Source organism: Rhinoraja longicauda, chromosome 25, assembly GCF_053455715.1.
Source record: "Rhinoraja longicauda isolate Sanriku21f chromosome 25, sRhiLon1.1, whole genome shotgun sequence".
In the NCBI taxonomy this organism is placed as follows: domain Eukaryota; kingdom Metazoa; phylum Chordata; class Chondrichthyes; order Rajiformes; family Arhynchobatidae; genus Rhinoraja; species Rhinoraja longicauda.
The window spans coordinates 472198-498084 of record NC_135977.1 but is presented as its reverse complement, the minus strand read 5'-3'; the positions used below and the strand labels follow the sequence as shown (position 1 = coordinate 498084).

The 25887-nt window shown below is 58.0% G+C and overlaps 1 protein-coding gene across 2 annotated transcripts; it reads left to right on the top strand.

The window, feature by feature from the left end:
* The first annotated feature begins 1490 nt into the window (after positions 1-1490).
* ddx55 (DEAD (Asp-Glu-Ala-Asp) box polypeptide 55) lies at positions 1491-25501 on the top strand. Of its 2 annotated transcripts, none has more exons than XM_078421100.1 (14): positions 1491-1620; positions 5758-5808; positions 5897-5983; positions 6577-6668; positions 6785-6847; positions 7412-7561; positions 8732-8921; positions 10181-10263; positions 21710-21841; positions 22593-22685; positions 22841-22955; positions 23625-23793; positions 24540-24820; positions 25302-25501. In XM_078421100.1, the coding sequence occupies exons 1-14, from the start codon at positions 1519-1521 to the stop codon at positions 25416-25418; spliced, it is 1725 nt and encodes a 574-aa protein (XP_078277226.1). In that variant the 5' UTR covers positions 1491-1518; the 3' UTR covers positions 25419-25501. The 2 variants fall into 2 exon arrangements, with proteins under 2 accessions (XP_078277226.1, XP_078277225.1); XM_078421099.1 differs by having other exon boundaries at positions 10181-10341.
* The last annotated feature ends 386 nt before the right edge of the window (positions 25502-25887 follow it).

Here is a 25887-nt window from a genome sequence, read left to right as displayed (position 1 = left end):
AACTCCATGTAGACAACATCCGCTGGCCTACCCTGCGATCACCTCCATCAACATCAAAATGCAGTCTGTACGGTCCCGCTCTGGATAAAGCCCGACAACTGCTCTGAGCCTCTCCAGTGTACAATTTCCTGAACTATCCCCATTTCCCTTCTTGAACAAAGGAGCATTAGATACTCTCCAGGACCTTTGGGCTGGAGAAGATACAAAGACCATCCTCAAGGTTCCAGCTATCTCCTCTCGCCCCTCAATAACTTGACACCCTTCTGTCTCCTTTTCAGCTCTAGCCTTTGTCCACCCATCCCCCTCCTCAGTATCCACCTATCAATTGTCAGGCTTTGTCCTGCCCCGCTTCTCTTCCAGCTCCCTACTATAATTAGTCTGAAGAACGGACCTGACTGAAATTTTGCCTATCCATGCCCCACAGTTGCTGCCTGACCTGCTGAGTTACTCCTGCACTTCGTGTTTTGTCACAACGATTCCAGCATCTAGTCCCTAGTGTGTCGAATTTCCTTGGTCTTCTAATTATGTTTAGGAATTTGAATCTCGACCATCTCCACTTCAGCACCATTGATGATATTTTGGGTGGTCTTCTTCCCTGTTTGATTTTTTTTCATGCTTTCTTCATATACCTCAAATACCTGGTCCGGATTCACCTTCCAAAATCTCACCCATACTTTTTTGCTACAACCCCTCTGGTCATCTACGGGCCCTTTACTTTTTGGGACAGCACAGTGGTGCGTGGGTGTGCTCTGGTTTCCACCCACATCTCAAAGATGTAAATTGCCCCTAGTGTGTAGGATGGGGTCTATAACTAGTGATTGATGATCAGCATGGACTCGGTGGGCACAAGGAAGGGCCTGTTTCCACGCGGTATCACGAAACTAATGAAATGTAGACTTGCCCAATCTCTAAACTAAGCAGCTGCTCCCAATTTTCCTCACTCCTATCTGATAATATTGGAGTTTGCCCTCTCCCAATTTACTAACCCTTAAGGTTCGGACCTATTCATAAACTAGTCTAACACGTCAGGCTGTGCTATTTGTGCAAGGCTGCTGTGTGTGAACGAACAGTCTTGTTGCAGTGACAGTCACTCGTCGCCACACGCCTCTGATAAATGGGAATTAAGTTGTGGCAGTAAATTAAGCTCTTTGAGTTAGACACCTTGTGGTGCTGGGTTTTTTAAATCACTAAATCTAAATTCAGTAACCTTGAAATGTATTTGAAAGGCCTTTTGCCGAACAGACTAAACCCGCCATCCGTGGCCGCGGAGCGCTGCGGGGCCCCCGGCGGCGCCGTCCCGCCCGGAACCAAAGGTGGGCGGACCAGGGGAGGTGGTGGGCCGGAAGCGAGCGGCGGACCAGGGGAGGCGGCGGGCCGGAAGCGAGCGGCGGGCCGGAAGCGAGTGGCGGACCAGGGGAGGCGGCGGGCCGGAAGCGAGTGGCGGACCAGGGGAGGCGGCGGGCCGGAAGCGCGTGGCGGACCAGGGGAGGCGGCGGGCCGGATGCGCGCCTGGGGAAGATGGCGGACGGCGGCGGCTGGGGGAGTTTGCCGGTCGGGCTCCACCCGCGGATCGTGGAGGCGCTGCGGCAGCTTCGCTTCACTCACATGACGCCGGTGCAGGTCACTCAGGGTTGGCGGCCGGGGGGGGGGGGGCTCTGAACCTCCGCTCACCCCCTGACATTTCACCCACTCCCCTGACCTTTCACCCATTTGACCGTTCACCCACTCCGCTGACCTTTCACCCCCTTGACCGTTCACCCACTCCGCTGACCTTTCACCCATTCCCCCCGACCTTTCACCCACTCCCCCGACCTTTCACCCACTCCTCCTGACCTTTCACCCACTCCCCCCTGACCGTTCACCCCCTTTGACCGTTCACCCACTCCCCCTGACCTTTCACCCACTCCCTTGACCTTTCACACACTCCCCCTGACCTTTCTCCCCCTGACCCTTCACCCACTCCCCCTGACCTTTCACCCACTCCCCTGACCTTCCACTCTGGTTTACTATCGCGTGTACCGAGCTACAGTCAAAAGCTTTTGTTGCGCGCTATCATATCATATCATATATATACAGCCCGAAACGCCTTTTCGGCCCTCCAAGTCCGTGCCGCCCAGCGATCCCCGTGCATTAACACTATCCTACACCCACTAGGGACAATTTTTACATTTACCCAGCCAATTAACCTACATACCTGTACGTCTTTGGAGTGTGGGAGGAAACCGAAGATCTCGGAGAAAACCCACGCAGGTCACGGGGAGAACGTACAAACTCCTTACAGTGCAGCACCCAGTCTCCAGCGCTGCATTCGCTGTAAAGCAGCAACTCTACCGCTGCGCTACCGTGCCGCCCTATCCAGCCAACAGAAAGACAATACATGATTACAATCGACCCATTTATAGTGCACAGATACACGATAAGGGAGTAACGTTTAGTGCAAGGTAAAGCCAGCAAAGTCTTCAAAGATAGTCCGAGGGTCACCGTAGAGGTAGATTGTAGTTCAGGACTGTTCTCTGGTTGTGGTATGATAATAGACAATAGACAATAGACAATAGGTGCAGGAGTAGGCCATTCAGCCCTTCGAGCCAGCACCGCCATTCAATGCGATCATGGCTGATCACTCTCAATCAGTACCCCGTTCCTGCCTTCTCCCCATACCCCCTCACTCCGCTATCCTTAAGAGCTCTATCCAGCTCTCTCTTGAAAGCATCCAACGAACTGGCCTCCACTGCCTTCTGAGGCAGAGAATTCCACACCTTCACCACCCTCTGACTGAAAAAGTTCTTCCTCATCTCCGTTCTAAATGGCCTACCCCTTATTCTCAAACTGTGGCCCCTTGTTCTGGACTCCCCCAACATTGGGAACATGTTATCTGCCTCTAATGTGTCCAATCCCCTAATTATCTTATATGTTTCAATAAGATCCCCCCTCATCCTTCTAAATTCCAGTGTATACAAGCCCAATCGCTCCAGCCTTTCAACATACGACAGTCACGCCATTCCGGGAATTAACCTAGTGAACCTACGCTGCACGCCCTCCATAGCAAGAATATCCTTCCTCAAATTTGGAGACCAAAACTGCACACAGTACTCCAGGTGCGGTCTCACCAGGGCCCGGTACAACTGTAGAAGGACCTCTTTGCTCCTATACTCAACTCCTCTTGTTACGAAGGCCAACATTCCATTGGCTTTCTTCACTGCCTGCTGAACCTGCATGCTTCCTTTCATTGACTGATGCACTAGGACACCCAGATCTCGTTGAACTCCCCCTCCTCCTAACTTGACACCATTCAGATAATAATCTGCCTTTCTATTCTTACTTCCAAAGTGAATAACCTCACACTTACCTACATTAAACTGCATCTGCCATGTATCCGCCCACTCACACAACCTGTCCAAGTCACCCTGCAGCCTTATTGCATCTTCCTCACAATTCACACTACCCCCCAACTTAGTATCATCTGCAAATTTACGAAGGGGAAATCATGCTTGACAAATCTACTGGAATTTTTTGAGGATGTAACTAGGAAAATTGACAAGGGAGAGTCAGTGGATGTGGTGTACCTCGACTTTCAGAAAGCCTTCGACAAGGTCCCACATAGGAGATTAGTGGGCAAAATTAGGGCACATGGTATTGGGGGTAGGGTACTGACATGGATAGAAAATTGGTTAACAGACAGAAAGCAAAGAGTGGGGATAAATGGGTCCCTTTCGGAATGGCAGGCAGTGACCAGTGGGGTACCGCAAGGTTCGGTGCTGGGACCCCAGCTATTTACGATATACATTAATGACTTAGACGAAGGGATTAAAAGTACCATTAGCAAATTTGCAGATGATACTAAGTTGGGGGGTAGTGTGAATTGTGAGGAAGATGCAATAAGGCTGCAGGGTGACCTGGACAGGTTGTGTGAGTGGGCGGATACATGGCAGATGCAGTTTAATGTAGATAAGTGTGAGGTTATTCACTTTGGAAGTAAGAATAGAAAGGCAGATTATTATCTGAATGGTGTCAAGTTAGGAGGAGGGGGAGTTCAACGAGATCTGGGTGTCCTAGTGCATCAGTCAATGAAAGGAAGCATGCAGGTTCAGCAGGCAGTGAAGAAAGCCAATGGAATGTTGGCCTTCGTAACAAGAGGAGTTGAGTATAGGAGCAAAGAGGTCCTTCTACAGTTGTACCGGGCCCTGGTGAGACCGCACCTGGAGTACTGTGTGCAGTTTTGGTCTCCAAATTTGAGGAAGGATATTCTTGCTATGGAGGGCGTGCAGCGTAGGTTCACTAGATTAATTCCCGGAATGGCGGGACTGTCGTATGTTGAAAGGCTGGAGCGATTGGGCTTGTATACACTGGAATTTAGAAGGATGAGGGGGGATCTTATTGAAACATATAAGATAATTAGGGGATTGGACACATTAGAGGCAGATAACATGTTCCCAATGTTGGGGGAGTCCAGAACAAGGGGCCACAGTTTGAGAATAAGGGGTAGGCCATTTAGAACGGAGATGAGGAAGAACTTTTTCAGTCAGAGGGTGGTGAAGGTGTGGAATTCTCTGCCTCAGAAGGCAGTGGAGGCCAGTTCGTTGGATGCTTTCAAGAGAGAGCTGGATAGAGCTCTTAAGGATAGCGGAGTGAGGGGGTATGGGGAGAAGGCAGGAACGGGGTACTGATTGATAGTGATCAGCCATGATCGCATTGAATGGCGGTGCTGGCTCGAAGGGCTGAATGGCCTACTCCTGCACCTATTGTCTATTGTCTATTGTCTATTGTAAATTTGCTAATGGTACTTTTAATCCCTTCGTCTAAGTCATTAATGTATATCGTAAATAGCTGGGGTCCCAGCACCGAACCTTGCGGTACCCCACTGGTCACTGCCTGCCATTCCGAAAGGGACCCATTTATCCCCACTCTTTGCTTTCTGTCTGTCAACCAATTTTCTATCCATGTCAGTACCCTACCCCCAATACCATGTGCCCTAATTTTGCCCACTAATCTCCTATGTGGGACCTTGTCGAAGGCTTTCTGAAAGTCGAGGTACACCACATCCACTGACTCTCCCTTGTCAATTTTCCTAGTTACATCCTCAAAAAATTCCAGTAGATTTGTCAAGCATGATTTCCCCTTCGTAAATCCAGTTGCCTGATAACAGCCGGAAAGAAACTGTCCCTGAATCTGGAGGTGTGTGTATTTACACTTCTGTACCTCTTGACTCTTCTCCCCTCTCCCAACCGACAAATGGTATGGGAGTGACGCACAGCTCCAGATTCAGGGACAGTTTCATCCCAGCGACCCCTCTCTCTGACCGTTCACCCTTCTCCTGGCACCTAGTGCCCTTACCCCTGACTTGCAACCATCGCCCTGCCTCCTCACCCCACTATTCTTGCCACTCCTCACCCCACTATTCACCCACAACTGTGGAGGCAGTGGCCACCTAGAATAGGTTGGAGTCAGTGTGCCTGTATCGGACCATGTGCTGTAGTAGGTTGACCTTAGTGTTTGGGTCTTGGATTCAGCGTTGACTGTAGCACTAATTGTTATTAATGAGCATTAAATGACAATTTCTCAAAATATCTTAACTAAAGCTCTTCACCGCACTGGTAGTTATTTGGATATACTGCTCAAGCAGCTGGATAATAGCCGGAGAATTCTCAATCACCAATGCAGGCACATTTCAACTGTCGTGTGAAAAGGTTTAAACAAAGAGTGAATAAATCAACTCTTTCAAAGGGGAACATGACTCCATCTGCCTGTGTTTTTTTGCAGTCTGCAACCATTCCTCTGTTTATGAACAACAAGGATGTAGCGGTAGAAGCAGTAAGTTACCTGGTGGCTTAAACGCGTTCTGTGGATTTTGTTGAATGATTGTTGCCGTTTGGTGAAGCTGTGCATTCATATGCTGCAGGTGACTGGCAGTGGGAAAACCTTGGCTTTCGTCATTCCCACTTTGGAAATCCTTCTAAAGCGCGAGGAGAAGTTAAAGAAAATGCAGGTTTGTTCTGTGCATGGTTTAAAATTGCCTGAGTGTTGAGTTTAATCGTTGTAAAATAAACATGAATTAATTTGGAAGGTAGAGCATAACTTGTTGGCATTCTCATTACTGACGGAGTGTGGATTTGTCCCTGCCCTGGAGTGACACTGAGTGCACTGTGAGAAGGGCTGATTTCTGGGCATCACAGTGAGGCCACTTTGCTCTGTCGGGTTCCATGGGACTATGTTGAAGAGCAGAGGACTTCACGGTTCCATCCTGGGACCATGTTCACAGCTTATTTGTAATCAATGAAGCAAGGAGCTGGTTGTTGGGCCTGTTTCCGTGCGTAAGATTCTATGACCATCTCCTTCCTGCCCTCCACATTCACTGTTATGTGATCAGCTGCATCTGTGTGTCAGAGATTCCTTCAAATACATTGGCATGGACGTTTACTCACATTTTAAATAATGCACAAAGATCTTACAGTGAATTGTGAATGCAGCAGTAATTCAGTGAGGTGGTGTTCATTGGATGAATTGCCCTCCAGAGATACAAGTTCTTCTGTGGGCTCAGGTTCTGAGAGTGACTCTCCTCCTCTCTCCTTGCACATGCAGGTTGGGGCTCTCATTATCACTCCCACACGGGAGCTGGCTGCCCAGATCGATGAGGTGTTCAGACAGTTCACAGTGCACTTCCCACAGTTCAGGTGAGTGAGGCGAGGGGTCTGTGTGCTGTGGGCTCCCAGGGTCTGCCAGTGCTGTTTGGGTTAGGGTGTGGGACATCGGTGTGTGAAGGAGTTAATCAGCTGTGTTCTGCTCTCAGTCAGATTCTCTTCATTGGTGGAAGGAACCCAATGGAAGACGTAGAGAACTTCAGGAAGCATGGGTGAGTGTAGACCTCTGACCAATTGAATGTTCCTGGCAGTTCTGTATCTGATCCCGTCCCTGGTTCTGGACCAGTTGGTGCCTGTGCCTTGCCCTTTGCCAGGCTGCAGCGCTCATTCACTGACTCCTCTGAGAGCCAGCATTACTCCTGCTCTGGGTTACAATGCTCCAGTTGCCAGGTAGCCAGCACTCTGCCCACTGGCTGCTCCAACCTGGGGCATGGCTGGGATTGGCTCTGCCACCCCATCACCCCCCCCCTCCCCCCACTGCCCCTCACCCACCGGGCCCCGACCACTCTGTGGAGAGCCACCCCTCCACCTCCCCTCCCCACCACTGCGCCCCACCACTGGACCCAGACCATTCGGACACCCGGCACTCCACCCCCACTGCCACCCCTCGCCTTCAGGCCACCCCCTGGCTGCGCGTGGACTGGGAATGGGTGGGAGGGGAGCCGCTGGAACGCTTTATGGCGCGGGGAGGAATACAGTGGCTGGGACCCGGTCACTGGTTCCCCAGCAGAGACTGAGCGGTGGCTGAGGAGAGACTGTGTGTGTGTTTGGGGCAGAGGGAACATCGTGGTGGGCACACCCGGCCGCCTGGAGGACATGTTGAGGCGACGAGCAGAAGGGGTGGAGCTGGCCGGATGCGTGAGGAGCCTGGACGTGCTGGTGCTGGACGAGGCCGACCGGCTGCTGGAGCTGGGCTTCCAGGCCAGGTGGGGGGGCAGGGTGGTATGGGGGGGGGGGGCAGGGTAGGGGTGGGGCAGGGGGGCAACAGGGTGGGGGCGGGGTGGGCAGTGTGGGGGTGGGGCTGGAGGGGACAGGGTGGGGGTGGTACGGGGGGGGGACAGGGTAGGAGTGGGGCAGGGGGGCAACAGGGTGGGGGTGGGGCAGGGGGTGGGTTGCTGGGGAGGGTTTGGGACGGTGAGGGCCGGGGCCTGCTGGGGGAGATGGGGGTGGTGATGTGGGAGGGTGGGGGTGGATCGCTCTGACTGGGGGAGGGTGGGGGTGGGGCAAGCTGCAAATGTAAAGGCGTGGGAGACACAGGGAAGTGCCGGTGTTGGAGTAACAGTGAATCAGGCAGCGTCTGTGGAGGATGTTGGGGGAGAAAGCAGAACACTATGAGTATTGAGTGGGTGACCCCTCCCCAGTGCCCCTACCCTGGTGAACACCGGTTTCTCCCACCATCCCTCTGCCCCCTTCCACCCTCTGACTTTACATATTTTTCCTCTCCCTGCCTTCTCCTTGTCATCTCAGGCCATTGTTCAACCATCGGCCCATCAAACCCCCCTCACCTGTATCCATCTATCACTTGCCAGGCTTTATCCCGCCCCCGCCACTCTTTTCCAGCTTTCTTCCCCCAACTCCATCAGTATAAAGAAGGGTCCCGACCCAACACGTCACCTATCCATGTTCTCCAGAGATGCTGCCTGACCCACTGAGTTACTCCAGTACTCTGTGTCTTTCTTAACACTTTTATGACGTTTCACTGCAGTCCCTGTTTTTGTAAGTACCAGTGCTGCTTGGTTGGGCTGGAGGGTGGGGGGGTGATCAGTGGCTGAGCTCTGCCCCGGCATTGCCAGCTGCGGTCCTGACGTTGCCAGCTGTGGGCCTGGTGTTGCCAGTTGTGACCCAGGTGTTGGCAGCTGTGGCCCAGGTGTTGCCAGCTGTGGGCCTGGTGTTGGCAGCTGTGGCCCAGGTGTTGCCAGCTGTGGTTCTGCTGTTGCCAGCTGTGGGCCTGGTGTTGCCAGCTGCGGCCCTGCTGTTGCCAGCTGTGGCCCAGGTGTTGCCAGCTGTGGCCCAGGTGTTGCCAGCTGCGGCCCAGGTGTTGCCAGCTACGGCCCTGCTATTGCGCAGTCCTGACTGGGTCCCCACTCTCGCTGCAGCTTGAACGCCATCCTGGGGTTGCTGCCGAAGCAGCGGAGGACGGGGCTGTTCTCGGCCACGCAGACGGACGAGGTGGAGTCGCTGGTGCGCGCAGGGCTGCGTAACCCTGTCCGCATCACCGTCAAGGAGAAGGGGCTGGCGGCGGAGAGCACACAGAGGACGCCTATCCGTCTGCACAACTACTACGCGGTGAGATCCCAGACCTCCAGCGGGCCGAAGGGCCTCTGATTTGGAGCGGCCATGACACCCAATCGCTCCGCGCTCCCACCCTTCCATTAACTCTCCCCAGCCCTCCATTAACATCCCCTGCCGTTCACTCCCCCCCCCCCCGTTCAGACCCCTGCCGTTCACTCCCCCCCCCCCCGTTCAGACCCCTGCCATTCACCCCCCCCCCGTTCACTCCTTGCTCGCTCATCCACCTCTCGTGCCCTGTGGCCGTTACCATGTCCCTGCTCCCACACTCACGCCTGCATCGTCTGGTAACAAGGACACCTACGTCAGACTCCTATTTATCGACTAAATAGATCCACCTTCAAAACCATAATCCTAACCAAACTCATCCCCACATCCCTGGACCAAGGACTCTGCCCCCCCCCCCCCCCCACTGGATCCTCGACTTCCTGACCCACTTGCCTTGAGGATTCTCCACACGGGTGCCCTGTGAGTCTGTGACCTCAGCCCCTCACTAGACTCCTGTACACCAGATTGCCACACTCACTCCTGTACACCCAGATTGCCACACTCACTCCTGTACACCCCGACTGCCACACTCACTCCTGTACACCCAGAGTGTGCCACACTCACTCCTGTACACCCAGACTGTGCCACACTCACTCCTGTACACCCAGAGTGTGCCACACTCACTCCTGTACACCCAGACTGTGCCACACTCACTCCTGTACACCCAGACTGTGACACACTCACTCCTGTACACCCCGACTGCCACACTCACTAGACCCCTGTCCACCCAGACTGTGCCACACTCACTAGACTCCTGTACACCAGATTGCCACACTCACTCCTGTACACCCAGAGTGTGCCACACTCACTAGACTCCTGTACACCCAGACTGTGCTACTCTGCTCAAACCCCATTGACAGGACTGTAGGTAACACCACCGCACACCTTTCATGTGCTCCGGATGAATCTTCCAATCTACCTCATTGCAGGCATGGCACTTTTCTCTTTATTTGCACTTTCTCTGGAGCTGTAACGATATTCTGCATACCTTCCATCTCTCCCTCTTGCATTACCTTGATGTACATTTGTGCGGCATCATGTGCCAGGGTAGCTGAGCACAAGGTTTTTCACTGTACCCTGAAGATGCGACAACAATAATAATAAACCAATATCAATATGCTGTAATAATCAGCCGGCCAAGCAGCATCTGTATAGCGAGAGAGAGAGAGGGCGCTTTGTTCTGAATCTTTGGGCTCTTTGCTTTACAGATCTGCCGAGCGGATGAGAAGTTTAACCAGTTAGTTGCCTTCCTCCGTCAGCACAAGAAGCAGAAACATCTCGTCTTCTTCAGGTGGTTGTTGGTTCCAGCGAGCGGTGGTCGTTGCAGCTCCCCTCAAGCAGTGTCGGTGTTCGGCTCCTCTCCTGTACGGTAACTCATCACCTGCTGTGATCTGGCCAAACGCTGAGTCATGCGGGAACGCCGACGTCCCGTGCCAGGGCAAGCAGGGTCGACGAGTCAATGCCTCTGGTAACAAGGCGATGCCCCCATCCTCTGCCCAGTCTGTGCCCCAGCCTCCATGCAACACCCACTGCCGGTGACCACTGGCGGTGCTCCCAGCACCAACTAACCCGTGCTCCCAGCACCCACTGGCGGTGCTCCCAGCACCCACTGGCAGTGCCCCCAGCATCCATTGGCGGTGCTCCCAGCACCCACTGGCAGTGCTCCCAGCACCAACTAACCTGTGCCCCCAGTACCCACTGGCTGTGCTCCCAGCACCAACTAACCTGTGCTCCCAGCACCCACTGGCTGTGCTCCCAGCACCAACTAACCTGTGCTCCCAGCACCAACTAACCTGTGCTCCCAGCACCCACTGGCGGTGACCCCAGCATCCAGCACCCATTGGCGGTGCTCCCAGCACCCACTTGCTGTCTCTGCTCCGTGGCTGCACAATCCGTCACCCGCTCTTGGCCCTGATGGTGAATCCGTGCCGCCTCCGCTCTGCCCAACCCTCAGCCTGTCGATCCTTCGTGGACAAACATGCCCCGATTGTGGTCGTGTATAAACAGGCAAGTCCCGGCTCCATGAAGACAGACCATGTCACAGGGTTTGGCAATGTGAGGCCATGTCGAGCTAAACAAATATAAACCTTGTGCTTATTATGTTTATTTTTAGTGAGAGTGAATTTTACTGCATGTGTGAAAGTTGTGGGTCGTGATCTGTGTTTCCATTCTGGATGTAACGGTGAGGCCACGTCACCTGTAGTGGCGGTAAGGCCAAGTCACCTGTAGTAGTGGTGAGGCAGCGTCACCTGTAGTGGCGGTGAGGCCACGTCACCTGTAGTGGTGGTGAGGCCACGTCACCTGTAGCAGCAGTGAGGCAGCGTCACCTGTAGTGGCAGTGAGGCAGCGTCACCTGTAGTGGCAGTGAGGCCACGTCACCTGTAGGGGGCAGTGAGGCCACGTCACCTGTAGGGGGCAGTGAGGCCACGTCACCTGTAGGGGGCAGTGAGGCAGTGTCACCTGTAGCGGCAGTGAGGCAGCGTCACCTGTAGTGGCAGTGAGGCAGCGTCACCTGTAGTGGCAGTGAGGCCACGTCACCTGTAGGGGGCAGTAAGGCCACGTCACCTGTAGCGGCGATGAGGCCACGTCACCTGTAGTGGCAGTGAGGCAGCGTCACCTGTAGGGGGCAGTGAGGCCACGTCACCTGTAGGGGGCAGTGAGGCCACGTCACCTGTAGCGGCAGTGAGGCAGAGTCACCTGTTGGGGGCGGTGAGGCCGCGTCACCTGTAGGGGCCAGTGAGGCAGCGTCACCTGTAGTGGCAGTGAGGCAGCGTCACCTGTAGTGGCGGTGAGGCAGCGTCACCTGTAGTGGCAGTGTCACCTGTAGTGACGGGAATGGCAGCGTCACCTGTAGGGGCAGTGAGGCAGCGTCACCTGTAGGGGGCAGTGAGGCAGCGTCACCTGTAGTGGCAGTGAGGCAGCGTCACCTGTAGTGGCGGTGAGGCAGCGTCACCTGTAGGGGGCAGTGAGGCAGCGTCACCTGTAGTGGCAGTGAGGCCACGTCACCTATAGGGGGCAGTGAGGCAGCGTCACCTGTAGGGGGCAATGAGGCCACGTCACCTGCAGGGGGTAGTGAGGCAGTGTCACCTGTAGGGGGCAGTGAGGCCACGTCACCTGTAGTGGCGGTGAGGCAGCGTCACCTGTAGGGGCGGAAATGGCAGCGTCACCTGTAGGGGGCAGTGAGGCAGCATCACCTGTAGGGGGCAGTGAGGCAGCGTCACCTGTCGTGGCAGTGAGGCAGCGTCACCTGTAGTGGCGGTGAGGCAGCGTCACCTGTAGGGGGCAGTGAGGCCACGTCACCTGTAGGGGGCAGTGAGGCAGTGTGTCCGCGAGGGGGCAGTGAGGCCACGTCACCTGTAGTGGCGGTGAGGCAGCGTCACCTGTAGGGGCGGAAATGGCAGCGTCACCTGTAGGGGGCAGTGAGGCAGCGTCACCTGTAGCGGCAGTGAGGCAGCGTCACCTGTAGTGGCAGTGAGGCCACGTCACCTGTAGGGGGCAGTGAGGCCACGTCACCTGTAGGGGGCAGTGAGGCCACGTCACCTGTAGCAACGCTGAGGCCACGTCACCTGTAGTGGCAGTGAGGCAGCGTCACCTGTAGAGGGCAGTGAGGCAGCGTCACCTGTACGGAGCAGTGAGGCCACGTCACCTGTAGCGGCAGTGAGGCAGCGTCACCTGTTGGGGGCGGTGAGGCCGCGTCACCTGTAGGGGCCAGTGAGGCAGCGTCACCTGTAGTGACGGGAATGGCAGTGTCACCTGTAGGGGGCAGTGTCACCTGCAGCGTCACCTGTAGGGGGCAGTGAGGCCACGTCACCTGTAGGGGGCAGTGAAGCAGTGAGGCAGTGTGTCCGCGAGGGGGCAGTGAGGCCACGTCACCTGTAGTGGCGGTGAGGCAGCGTCACCTGTAGGGGCGGAAATGGCAGCGTCACCTGTAGGGGGCAGTGAGGCAGCGTCACCTGTAGCGGCAGTGAGGCAGCGTCACCTGTAGGGGGCAGTGAGGCCACGTCACCTGTAGGGGGCAGTGAGGCCACGTCACCTGTAGGGGGCAGTGAGGCAGCGTCACCTGTAGCGGCAGTGAGGCAGCGTCACCTGTAGTGGCAGTGAGGCAGCGTCACCTGCAGTGGCAGTGAGGCCACGTCACCTGTAGGGGGCAGTGAGGCCACGTCACCTGTAGCGGCGATGAGGCCACGTCACCTGTAGTGGCAGTGAGGCAGCGTCACCTGTAGGGGGCAGTGAGGCCACGTCACCTGTAGGGGGCAGTGAGGCCACGTCACCTGTAGCGGCAGTGAGGCAGAGTCACCTGTTGGGGGCGGTGAGGCCGCGTCACCTGTAGGGGCCAGTGAGGCAGCGTCACCTGTAGTGGCAGTGAGGCAGCGTCACCTGTAGTGGCGGTGAGGCAGCGTCACCTGTAGTGGCAGTGTCACCTGTAGTGACGGGAATGGCAGCGTCACCTGTAGGGGGCAGTGAGGCAGCGTCACCTGTAGGGGGCAGTGAGGCAGCGTCACCTGTAGTGGCAGTGAGGCAGCGTCACCTGTAGTGGCGGTGAGGCAGCGTCACCTGTAGGGGGCAGTGAGGCAGCGTCACCTGTAGTGGCAGTGAGGCCACGTCACCTATAGGGGGCAGTGAGGCAGCGTCACCTGTAGGGGGCAATGAGGCCACGTCACCTGTAGGGGGTAGTGAGGCAGTGTCACCTGTAGGGGGCAGTGAGGCCACGTCACCTGTAGTGGCGGTGAGGCAGCGTCACCTGTAGGGGCGGAAATGGCAGCGTCACCTGTAGGGGGCAGTGAGGCAGCATCACCTGTAGGGGGCAGTGAGGCAGCGTCACCTGTCGTGGCAGTGAGGCAGCGTCACCTGTAGTGGCGGTGAGGCAGCGTCACCTGTAGGGGGCAGTGAGGCCACGTCACCTGTAGGGGGCAGTGAGGCAGTGTGTCCGCGAGGGGGCAGTGAGGCCACGTCACCTGTAGTGGCGGTGAGGCAGCGTCACCTGTAGGGGCGGAAATGGCAGCGTCACCTGTAGGGGGCAGTGAGGCAGCGTCACCTGTAGCGGCAGTGAGGCAGCGTCACCTGTAGTGGCAGTGAGGCCACGTCACCTGTAGGGGGCAGTGAGGCCACGTCACCTGTAGGGGGCAGTGAGGCCACGTCACCTGTAGCGGCGATGAGGCCACGTCACCTGTAGTGGCAGTGAGGCAGCGTCACCTGTAGGGGGCAGTGAGGCCACGTCACCTGTAGGGGGCAGTGAGGCCACGTCACCTGTAGCGGCAGTGAGGCAGAGTCACCTGTTGGGGGCGGTGAGGCCGCGTCACCTGTAGGGGCCAGTGAGGCAGCGTCACCTGTAGTGGCAGTGAGGCAGCGTCACCTGTAGTGGCGGTGAGGCAGCGTCACCTGTAGTGGCAGTGTCACCTGTAGTGACGGGAATGGCAGCGTCACCTGTAGGGGGCAGTGAGGCAGCGTCACCTGTAGGGGGCAGTGAGGCAGCGTCACCTGTAGTGGCAGTGAGGCAGCGTCACCTGTAGTGGCGGTGAGGCAGCGTCACCTGTAGGGGGCAGTGAGGCAGCGTCACCTGTAGTGGCAGTGAGGCCACGTCACCTATAGGGGGCAGTGAGGCAGCGTCACCTGTAGGGGGCAATGAGGCCACGTCACCTGTAGGGGGTAGTGAGGCAGTGTCACCTGTAGGGGGCAGTGAGGCCACGTCACCTGTAGTGGCGGTGAGGCAGCGTCACCTGTAGGGGCGGAAATGGCAGCGTCACCTGTAGGGGGCAGTGAGGCAGCATCACCTGTAGGGGGCAGTGAGGCAGCGTCACCTGTCGTGGCAGTGAGGCAGCGTCACCTGTAGTGGCGGTGAGGCAGCGTCACCTGTAGGGGGCAGTGAGGCCACGTCACCTGTAGGGGGCAGTGAGGCAGTGTGTCCGCGAGGGGGCAGTGAGGCCACGTCACCTGTAGTGGCGGTGAGGCAGCGTCACCTGTAGGGGCGGAAATGGCAGCGTCACCTGTAGGGGGCAGTGAGGCAGCGTCACCTGTAGCGGCAGTGAGGCAGCGTCACCTGTAGTGGCAGTGAGGCCACGTCACCTGTAGGGGGCAGTGAGGCCACGTCACCTGTAGGGGGCAGTGAGGCCACGTCACCTGTAGCGGCGATGAGGCCACGTCACCTGTAGTGGCAGTGAGGCAGCGTCACCTGTAGGGGGCAGTGAGGCCACGTCACCTGTAGGGGGCAGTGAGGCCACGTCACCTGTAGCGGCAGTGAGGCAGAGTCACCTGTTGGGGGCGGTGAGGCCGCGTCACCTGTAGGGGCCAGTGAGGCAGCGTCACCTGTAGTGGCAGTGAGGCAGCGTCACCTGTAGTGGCGGTGAGGCAGCGTCACCTGTAGTGGCAGTGTCACCTGTAGTGACGGGAATGGCAGCGTCACCTGTAGGGGGCAGTGAGGCAGCGTCACCTGTAGGGGGCAGTGAGGCAGCGTCACCTGTAGTGGCAGTGAGGCAGCGTCACCTGTAGTGGCGGTGAGGCAGCGTCACCTGTAGGGGGCAGTGAGGCAGCGTCACCTGTAGTGGCAGTGAGGCCACGTCACCTATAGGGGGCAGTGAGGCAGCGTCACCTGTAGGGGGCAATGAGGCCACGTCACCTGTAGGGGGTAGTGAGGCAGTGTCACCTGTAGGGGGCAGTGAGGCCACGTCACCTGTAGTGGCGGTGAGGCAGCGTCACCTGTAGGGGCGGAAATGGCAGCGTCACCTGTAGGGGGCAGTGAGGCAGCATCACCTGTAGGGGGCAGTGAGGCAGCGTCACCTGTCGTGGCAGTGAGGCAGCGTCACCTGTAGTGGCGGTGAGGCAGCGTCACCTGTAGGGGGCAGTGAGGCCACGTCACCTGTAGGGGGCAGTGAGGCAGTGTGTCCGCGAGGGGGCAGTGAGGCCACGTCACCTGTAGTGGCGGTGAGGCAGCGTCACCTGTAGGGGCGGAAATGGCAGCGTCACCTGTAGGGGGCAGTGAGGCAGCGTCACCTGTAGCGGCAGTGAGGCAGCGTCACCTGTAGTGGCAGTGAGGCCACGTCACCTGTAGGGGGCAGTGAGGCCACGTCACCTGTAGGGGGCAGTGAGGCCACGTCACCTGTAGCAACGCTGAGGCCACGTCACCTGTAGTGGCAGTGAGGCAGCGTCACCTGTAGAGGGCAGTGAGGCCACATCACCTGTAGCGGCAGTGAGGCAGCGTCACCTGTACGGAGCAGTGAGGCCACGTCACCTGTAGCGGCAGTGAGGCAGCGTCACCTGTTGGGGGCGGTGAGGCCGCGTCACCTGTAGGGGCCAGTGAGGCAGCGTCACCTGTAGTGACGGGAATGGCAGTGTCACCTGTAGGGGGCAGTGTCACCTGCAGCGTCACCTGTAGGGGGCAGTGAGGCCACGTCACCTGTAGGGGGCAGTGAAGCAGTGAGGCAGTGTGTCCGCGAGGGGGCAGTGAGGCCACGTCACCTGTAGTGGCGGTGAGGCAGCGTCACCTGTAGGGGCGGAAATGGCAGCGTCACCTGTAGGGGGCAGTGAGGCAGCGTCACCTGTAGCGGCAGTGAGGCAGCGTCACCTGTAGTGGCAGTGAGGCCACGTCACCTGTAGGGGGCAGTGAGGCCACGTCACCTGTAGGGGGCAGTGAGGCCACGTCACCTGTAGCGGCGGTGAGGCAGCGTCACCTGTAGGGGCGGAAATGGCAGCGTCACCTGTAGGGGGCAGTGAGGCAGCATCACCTGTAGGGGGCAGTGAGGCAGCGTCACCTGTCGTGGCAGTGAGGCAGCGTCACCTGTAGTGGCGGTGAGGCAGCGTCACCTGTAGGGGGCAGTGAGGCCACGTCACCTGTAGGGGGCAGTGAGGCAGTGTGTCCGCGAGGGGGCAGTGAGGCCACGTCACCTGTAGTGGCGGTGAGGCAGCGTCACCTGTAGGGGCGGAAATGGCAGCGTCACCTGTAGGGGGCAGTGAGGCAGCGTCACCTGTAGCGGCAGTGAGGCAGCGTCACCTGTAGTGGCAGTGAGGCCACGTCACCTGTAGGGGGCAGTGAGGCCACGTCACCTGTAGGGGGCAGTGAGGCCACGTCACCTGTAGCAACGCTGAGGCCACGTCACCTGTAGTGGCAGTGAGGCAGCGTCACCTGTAGAGGGCAGTGAGGCCACATCACCTGTAGCGGCAGTGAGGCAGCGTCACCTGTACGGAGCAGTGAGGCCACGTCACCTGTAGCGGCAGTGAGGCAGCGTCACCTGTTGGGGGCGGTGAGGCCGCGTCACCTGTAGGGGCCAGTGAGGCAGCGTCACCTGTAGTGACGGGAATGGCAGTGTCACCTGTAGGGGGCAGTGTCACCTGCAGCGTCACCTGTAGGGGGCAGTGAGGCCACGTCACCTGTAGGGGGCAGTGAAGCAGTGAAGCAGTGTGTCCGCGAGGGGGCAGTGAGGCCACGTCACCTGTAGTGGCGGTGAGGCAGCGTCACCTGTAGGGGCGGAAATGGCAGCGTCACCTGTAGGGGGCAGTGAGGCAGCGTCACCTGTAGCGGCAGTGAGGCAGCGTCACCTGTAGTGGCAGTGAGGCCACGTCACCTGTAGGGGGCAGTGAGGCCACGTCACCTGTAGGGGGCAGTGAGGCCACGTCACCTGTAGCGGCGATGAGGCCACGTCACCTGTAGTGGCAGTGAGGCAGCGTCACCTGTAGGGGGCAGTGAGGCAGCGTCACCTGTAGGGGGCAGTGAGGCAGCATCACCTGTAGCGGCAGTGAGGCAGCGTCACCTGTAGTGGCAGTGAGGCCACGTCACCTGTAGGGGGCAGTGAGGCCACGTCACCTGTAGGGGGCAGTGAGGCCACGTCACCTGTAGCGACGCTGAGGCCACGTCACCTGTAGTGGCAGTGAGGCAGCGTCACCTGTAGAGGGCAGTGAGGCCACATCACCTGTAGCGGCAGTGAGGCAGCGTCACCTGTACGGAGCAGTGAGGCCACGTCACCTGTAGCGGCAGTGAGGCAGCGTCACCTGTTGGGGGCGGTGAGGCCGCGTCACCTGTAGGGGCCAGTGAGGCAGCGTCACCTGTAGTGACGGGAATGGCAGTGTCACCTGTAGGGGGCAGTGTCACCTGCAGCGTCACCTGTAGGGGGCAGTGAGGCAGCGTCACCTGTAGTGGCAGTGAGGCAGCATCACCTGTAGTGGCGGTGAGGCAGCGTCACCTGTAGGGGGCAGTGAGGCAACGTCACCTGTAGTGGCAGTGAGGCCACGTCACCTGTAGGGGGCAGTGAGGCAGCGTCACCTGTAGGGGGCAGTGAGGTCACGTCACCTGTAGGGGGCAGTGAGGCAGTGTCACCTGTAGGGGGCAGTGAGGCCACGTCACCTGTAGTGGCGGTGAGGCAGCGTCACCTGTAGGGACGGAAATGGCAGCGTCACCTGTAGGGGGCAGTGAGGCAGCGTCACCTGTAGGGGGCAGTGAGGCAGCGTCACCTGTAGGGGGCAGTGAGGCAGCGTCACCTGTAGTGGCGGTGAGGCAGCGTCACCTGTAGTGGGCAGTGAGGCAGCGTGGCTTGTACCCGGGCAGCACGGGGCCGCCTGTATGTGGGGCCGCCTGTACCCATCAGCTGGGCATTCACCGGCCGCTCACTACTAGTGTCTGGAGATTCAGGAGAAGCTCATTGTGCAGCCCAGGGGCAGGGACGTGCGCTCCTGGAGGACGGATCACATCCTCTCTGCAGGCAGTGTGAAGGTTAAGATATAAATCCAGATACCTGTGGTTACCCATTTACTCACTAATGTGCTGGGGTTGGTGCCTGTGAGGTTGTGCTGGAGTAGCGACTCTGAGGGGGTGGGGACTCTGTGAGGTTGTGGTGGGGTGAGGAGCCTGTGATGGGGTGGTGCCTGTAAGGTTGTGCTGGAGTGTTGACTGAGGTTGTGCTGGGGCAGTGTCTGTGTGGGGTGGTGTGTGTGGGGCGGTGTCTGTGTGGTGTGTGTCTGTGTGGGGTGGTGTCTGTGTGGGGTGGTGGTGTGTGTGGAGTGGTGTGTGTGGGGTGGTGTGTGTGGGGTGGTGTGTGTGGGGTGGTGTGTGTGGGGTGGTGTGTGTGGGGTGGTGTGTGTGGGGTGGTGTGTGTGGGGTGGTGTGTGTGTGGGGCGGTGTCTGTGTGGGGCGGTGGTGTCTGTGTGGGGCGGTGTCTGTGTGGGGCGGTGGTGTCTGTGTGGGGCGGTGTCTGTGTGGGGCGGTGGTGTCTGTGTGGGGCGGTGGTGTCTGTGTGGGGTGGTGTCTCTGTGAGGTGGTGGTGTGTGTGGGGCGGTGTGTGTCTGTGGGGTGGTGTGTGTGGGGTGATGTGTGTCTGTGTGGGGTGGTGTGTGTGGGGTGATGTGTGTCTGTGTGGGGTGGTGTCTCTGTGAGGTGGTGGTGTGTGTGGGGTGGTGTGTGTGGGGTGATGTGTGTGGGGTGATGTGTGTCTGTGTGGGGTGGTGTGTGTGGGGTGGTGTGTGTGGGGTGGTGTGTGTGGGGTGGTGTGTGTGGGGTGATGTGTGTCTGTGTGGGGCGGTGTGTGTCTGTGTGGGGTGGTGTGTGTGGGGTGATGTGTGTCTGTGTGGGGTGGTGTGTGTGGGGTGATGTGTGTCTGTGTGGGGTGGTGTGTGTGGGGTGGTGTGTGTGGGGTGGTGTGTGTGGGGTGATGTGTGTCTGTGTGGGGTGGTGTGTGTGGGGTGGTGTGTGTGGGGTGGTGTGTGTGGGGTGGTGTGTGTCTGTGTGGGGTGGTGTGTGTGGGGTGATGTGTGTCTGTGTGGGGTGGTGTCTCTGTGAGGTGGTGGTGTGTGTGGGGTGATGTGTGTCTGTGTGGGGTGGTGTGTGTGGGGCGGTGTGTGTCTGTGGGGTGGTGTGTGTGGGGTGATGTGTGTCTGTGTGGGGTGGTGTGTGTGGGGTGATGTGTGTCTGTGTGGGGTGGTGTGTGTGGGGTGATGTGTGTCTGTGTGGGGTGGTGTCTGTGTGGGGCGGTGGTGTCTGTGTGGGGTGGTGTGTGTGGGGTGGTGTGTGTCTGTGTGGGGTGGTGTGTGTGGGGTGATGTGTGTCTGTGTGGGGTGGTGTCTCTGTGAGGTGGTGGTGTGTGTGGGGTGGTGTGTGTGGGGTGATGTGTGTCTGTGTGGGGTGGTGTGTGTGGGGTGATGTGTGTCTGTGTGGGGTGGTGTGTGTGGGGCGGTGGTGTCTGTGTGGGGTGGTGTCTCTGTGAGGTGGTGGTGTGTGTGGGGTGGTGTGTGTGGGGTGATGTGTGTGGGGTGATGTGTGTCTGTGTGGGGTGGTGTGTGTGGGGTGGTGTGTGTGGGGTGGTGTGTGTGGGGTGATGTGTGTCTGTGTGGGGTGGTGTGTGTGGGGTGGTGTCTCTGTGAGGTGGTGGTGTGTGTGGGGTGGTGTGTGTGGGGTGGTGTGTGTCTGTGTGGGGTGGTGTGTGTGGGGTGGTGTGTGTGGGGTGGTGTGTGTGGGGTGATGTGTGTCTGTGTGGGGTGGTGTGTGTGGGGTGATGTGTGTCTGTGTGGGGTGGTGTGTGTGGGGTGGTGTGTGTGGGGTGGTGTGTGTGGGGTGGTGTCTCTGTGAGGTGGTGGTGTGTGTGGGGTGGTGTCTCTGTGAGGTGGTGGTGTGTGTGGGGTGGTGTGTGTGGGGTGGTGTGTGTGGGGTGGTGTCTCTGTGAGGTGGTGGTGTGTGTGGGGTGGTGTGTGTGGGGTGGTGTGTGTGGGGTGGTGTGTGTGGGGTGATGTGTCTGTGTGGGGTGATGTGTGTCTGTGTGGGGTGATGTGTGTCTGTGTGGGGTGGTGTGTGTGGGGTGGTGTGTGTGGGGTGGTGTGTGTGGGGTGGTGTGTGTCTGTGTGGGGTGGTGTCTCTGTGAGGGGGTGGTGTGTGTGGGGTGATGTGTGTCTGTGTGGGGTGGTGTGTGTGGGGTGGTGTGTGTGGGGTGGTGTGTGTGGGGTGGTGTGTGTGGGGTGGTGTGTGTGGGGTGGTGTGTGTGGGGCGGTGTGTGTCTGTGTGGGGTGGTGTGTGTGGGGTGGTGTGTGTGGGGTGGTGTGTGTGGGGTGATGTGTGTCTGTGTGGGGTGGTGTGTGTGGGGTGGTGTGTGTGGGGTGATGTGTGTCTGTGTGGGGTGGTGTGTGTGGGGTGGTGTGTGTGGGGTGGTGTGTGTGGGGTGGTGTGTGTGGGGTGGTGTGTGTGGGGTGATGTGTGTCTGTGTGGGGTGGTGTGTGTGGGGTGATGTGTGTCTGTGTGGGGTGGTGTGTGTGGGGTGGTGTGTGTGGGGTGATGTGTGTCTGTGTGGGGTGGTGTGTGTGGGGTGGTGTGTGTGGGGTGGTGTGTGTGGGGTGGTGTGTGTGGTGTGTGTCTGTGTGGGGTGGTGTGTGTGGGGTGATTGTGGGGTGGTGTGTGTGGGGTGGTGTGTGTGGGGTGGTGTGTGTGGGGTGGTGTGTGTGGGGCGGTGGTGTCTCTGTGTGGGGTGATGTGTGTCTGTGTGGGGCGGCGGTGTCTGTGTGGGGTGATGTGTGTCTGTGTGGGGTGATGTGTGTCTGTGTGGGGTGGTGTGTGTCTGTGTGGGGTGATGTGTGTCTGTGTGGGGTGATGTGTGTCTGTGTGGGGTGGTGTGTGTGGGGTGGTGTGTGTGGGGTGGTGTGTGTCTGTGTGGGGCGGTGTCTGTGTGGGGTGGTGTCTCTGTGTGGGGTGGTGTGTGTGTGGAGTTGTGCTGTTCCGGCAGTTGAGGCCCACTGTCCCGGGCCATGTTTAACGGGGCTGCTGTTGTTTCCAGTACGTGTGCGTGTGTGGAATATTACGGGAGTGGCCTGGGCAAGGTGGTGAAGAATGTGCGGATCATGTGCATCCACGGCAAAATGAAGCACAAACGGCAAAACATCTTCACGGAGTTTCGGCAGCTGGAAAGGTAACGGTTTGGTGGAGGGGGGGGTGTGCCGATCCCCTGCGGTTGGGCAGAGACGGCCGGGGAAAGCAGGGGGTGAGGTGGGTCACCAGGCTGGGGCACGTTTACGGGCAAGGTCAGTGGTGGAAGCTCATAGTCCGCTGCTGTCAGTGGCCAGGCACAGGACGGGGCTGAGCGGCCCCGTACGGAACTCACCTGTCCCTGTCGTTATGTGCTGAACGTGACGTCAAGGTTAGAAAGAATTCATAAAACTTGGAGACGGTAATGGGAATTGAACTGATTGGATCGGTGGGAGGCAGCACAGACCATGTGCACTGGGATGTTGTGTCAGGGACAGAGAGAGACAGCATGGAAACTACCCATTCACCTCACGGGCTCTCCCACCACTCCACTGGATTCCCCCACTCCCGACACACTGGGGGCCATTTACAGAAGACAAATAACCTTCAAACCTGCACGTCTTTGGGACGTGGGTGGAAACTGGATCACGAAGTCACAGAGAACGTGCAAACTCCACACAGACAGCACAGGTCAGGATCAAACCTGGGTCCCTGGAGCTGTGTATTGTAGTGACTGCAGTGGGCTGGTGGGGCAGAGGCAGCCATGTCTTGCTGGTCCATGTTGGTCACTGCCAGAGAGTGCCGTGCTGGTGTAGATGACCCTGACGCTGGGTTAAGCCAGGGGCCTCGTGGTTTAACGGTGTAGGTAGGACACAGGCCTCTGTCTGTTGACACACTCTTCCCTCTGTTCCCAGTGGCATCCTGGTCTGCACTGACGTCATGGCCCGAGGCATCGATATTCCTGAGGTGGACTGGGTGCTGCAGTACGACCCCCCCAGCAGCGCCAGGTATGATGGGGGTGTTGTGTATGGGTGTGTGTGGGGGTGGGTGGGCGTGGTAGTGTGGGTGTGGGGAGGTGTGAGCCTGGTGTGGGGGTGTTGTGTGTGGGTGGGTGTGTTGTGTGGGGGGAGCGGGTGTTTAAAGGCTGTGCTTTGTGTTGTAGTGCCTTTGTCCATCGCTGTGGACGGACAGCTCGCATTGGTCACCATGGCAACGCCCTGGTCTTCCTGCTCCCCATGGAGGCGACTTACGTCAACTTCCTTTCCATCAACCAGAAGGTGCGTGTGTAGTGGACAGCCAGGCCTGCAGCTCCTGGACCGTGTAGCGAGAGACCGGGCGGCCACCACGCTTACACTCCAGAGCTGCAGCTCCTGGTCTGTGTAACGAGTGTCAGAGAGAGAGAGAGAGAGACCGGGCGGCCACCATGCTTACACTCTGGGCCTGCAGCTCCTGGTCTGTGTAACGAGTGTCAGAGAGAGAGAGAGAGAGAGACCGGGCGGCCACCAAGCTTACACTCTGGGCCTGCAGCTCCTGGTCTGTGTAACGAGTGTCAGAGAGAGAGAGAGAGACCGGGCGGCCACCACGCTTACACTCTGGGCCTGCAGCTGGGCGGCTGAGTTACTGTACCACCATCTGTGCTGGCTTTGTGCTCTGACTGTGGGCGGAGGGGGGAACAGTCAACAGAAAACCCACGCAGGTCACGGGGAGAACGTGCAAACTCCGTACAGACAGCACCCGTAGTCAGGATTGAACCCGGTCTCTGGCGCTGTGAGGCAGCAGCTCTACCCGCTGCGCCACCGTGCCTCCGTTGTGTAAATGAAAGTACGTGTACTCCTCGGGCAGTCACTGATAAACATTTAGCATTACCGGTACAATAAGCATTCCTGTTACTACCCAAAGCTGCTGGAGGTTTGTGATTGATGTCAGGGCGGTTGTTGTCTGTTCAGTGTCCAATGCAGCAGATGAAGCTGATGAAGGATTCTGTGGACGTGTTGCCAAGTCTGAAAAAGTTGGCTGTATCAGACCGGGCCATCTTTGAGAAAGGAATGAAGGCCTTTGTGTCTTTTATTCAGTCTTACGCAAAACACGAGTGCAGCTTGATATTCCGCATGAAAGGTAAGCAGACCATTGGTGTACGGATTCATGGGCCCCCCACCCATCACTCCCCCACTGGTCACTCAGTGTCCAATCCCCCACTGGTCACTCCCCCCCCCCTACTGGTCACTCCCCCCACCCACCCATCACCCCCCCCCCCCCACCGGTCACTCAGTGTCCACTCCCCCACCCATCACTCCCCCCACCCACTGGTCACTCCTCCCTGTCCCCCTCCCCGTCCCGTTCCTCCCTCCCCATTCCTCGCTCCCCTCCCCGTCCCGTTCCTCCCTCCCCATTCCTCGCTCCCCTCCCCGTCCCGTTCCTCCCTCCCCATTCCTCGCTCCCCTCCCCGTCCCCCCTCCCCATTCCTCGCTCCCCTCCCCGTCCCCCCTCCCCATTCCTCGCTCCCCTCCCCGTCCCCCCTACCCTTCCCCGTCCCGTTCCTCCCTCCCCATTCCTCGCTCCCCTCCCTGTCCCGTTCCTCCCTCCCCATTCCTCGCTCCCCTCCCCGTCCCCCCTCCCCATTCCTCGCTCCCCTCCCCGTCCCCCCTACCCTTCCCCGTCCCGTTCCTCCCTCCCCATTCCTCGCTCCCCTCCCCGTCCCGTTCCTCCCTCCCCATTCCTCGCTCCCCTCCCCGTCCCCCCTCCCCATTCCTCGCTCCCCTCCCCGTCCCCCCTACCCTTCCCCGTCCCGTTCCTCCCTCCCCATTCCTCGCTCCCCTCCCTGTCCCCCCTCCCCTCTCGATTCCACAATGATCTTTCTCCAGATCTAGACTTTGCAGCACTGGCCAGAGGCTTTGCTCTCCTCAAACTGCCCAAAATGCCCGAGATGCGAGGAAAGGATTTCCCAGGTTTTGCTCCCGAGGACATTGACACCAATTCCATCCGGTACAAAGACAAGAACAGGGAGAAACAGAGGCAGAGGTTGTTGGCACAGCAAAAGCAGGAGAAGCAAAATGAAACAAAAAAGAAATTCGTGAAAAATAAGCCTTGGTCAAAGCAGAAAACCAAGAGAGACAAGAAGAGAAAGCGGGCCAGCAAAAGGAAGGTGGGTTGAGAAAGGAAAGTGGGAGGGGGTGGGTAGGGGTAGGGGTGGGAGGGGCTAGGGTGGGCATGGGTCAGGGGGTGGGATGGGCTGGTGTGGGGTGGAGAGGAGGGGTGTGGTGGGCAGGGGTGAGGGGTGGGCAGGGGTAATATGGAGACTTGACCCATGGTTGAGAGGCCAGTGTTCTTCTTATCGAGTCCACATCACAAGATTAGAAATTGTCCAGCCAGAGCTGAACACACTTCTCGGCCTCTGCATACAATGGCGTCTTGTACGTGGTGGTGGGAAGATTGGACACAGGGCTGTGATGTGAACGCTCTTTCCTTGACCACAGGAGCTCGTGTTGGGAGGGTGTGACATGTTTAGATTTTACACTTTCATTCACCAATAACTAGTCTGTGTGTAAGTGCCTGCCCGGAGACAGGGTTTTTGGGGAGCAGTTACTTGACTCCATGGCGATGAATCTTACTCCCCTTTGTTGCAGCGGTCTGATGATGAGGACGATATCGATGAACTGCTCAATGACACCAGATTACTGAAGAAGCTAAAGAAGGGCAAGATCAGCAAGGAAGACTTCGAGAAGCAGCTGACAGGAACGTGAATCGTGGCTGAAGTGGACATTTGGAATATTCTGTGAATAATTCCTTCAGCAGTTTGTTTTAAAATAAAACACATTAAATTCCAGGTTTAATATAACAACTTCTCTGTAATTTTAGTTGGGGAATCTATGGAGGTGAGTTGAGGACTGGACAATAACCTGTTTGTGATGGACCCATTGGTTTGAATAGTCACCCTTGCTGAGCCCAGCTGTGAACAGAGGGATTAAATAGCTTAGTTGTGGCTCTGAACTTGGACTAGTTACTCAAGAGGGATAGTGCAGCAGATGTGGACCTGTGACCCAGAGGGGATGTTTCTGGGGGAAGGGAAGTCCAGGGACATCAGACATGGGTCACTGTGGACACGTACATCATAGGTCCTTCTGTTGAAGCTGCTCCTGAACCTTTGGGCATTCGAGTACTTCCCTATTTCCAAAACCAGGTGCGTACTTACTTTGGAACCTTTGAAGGCCA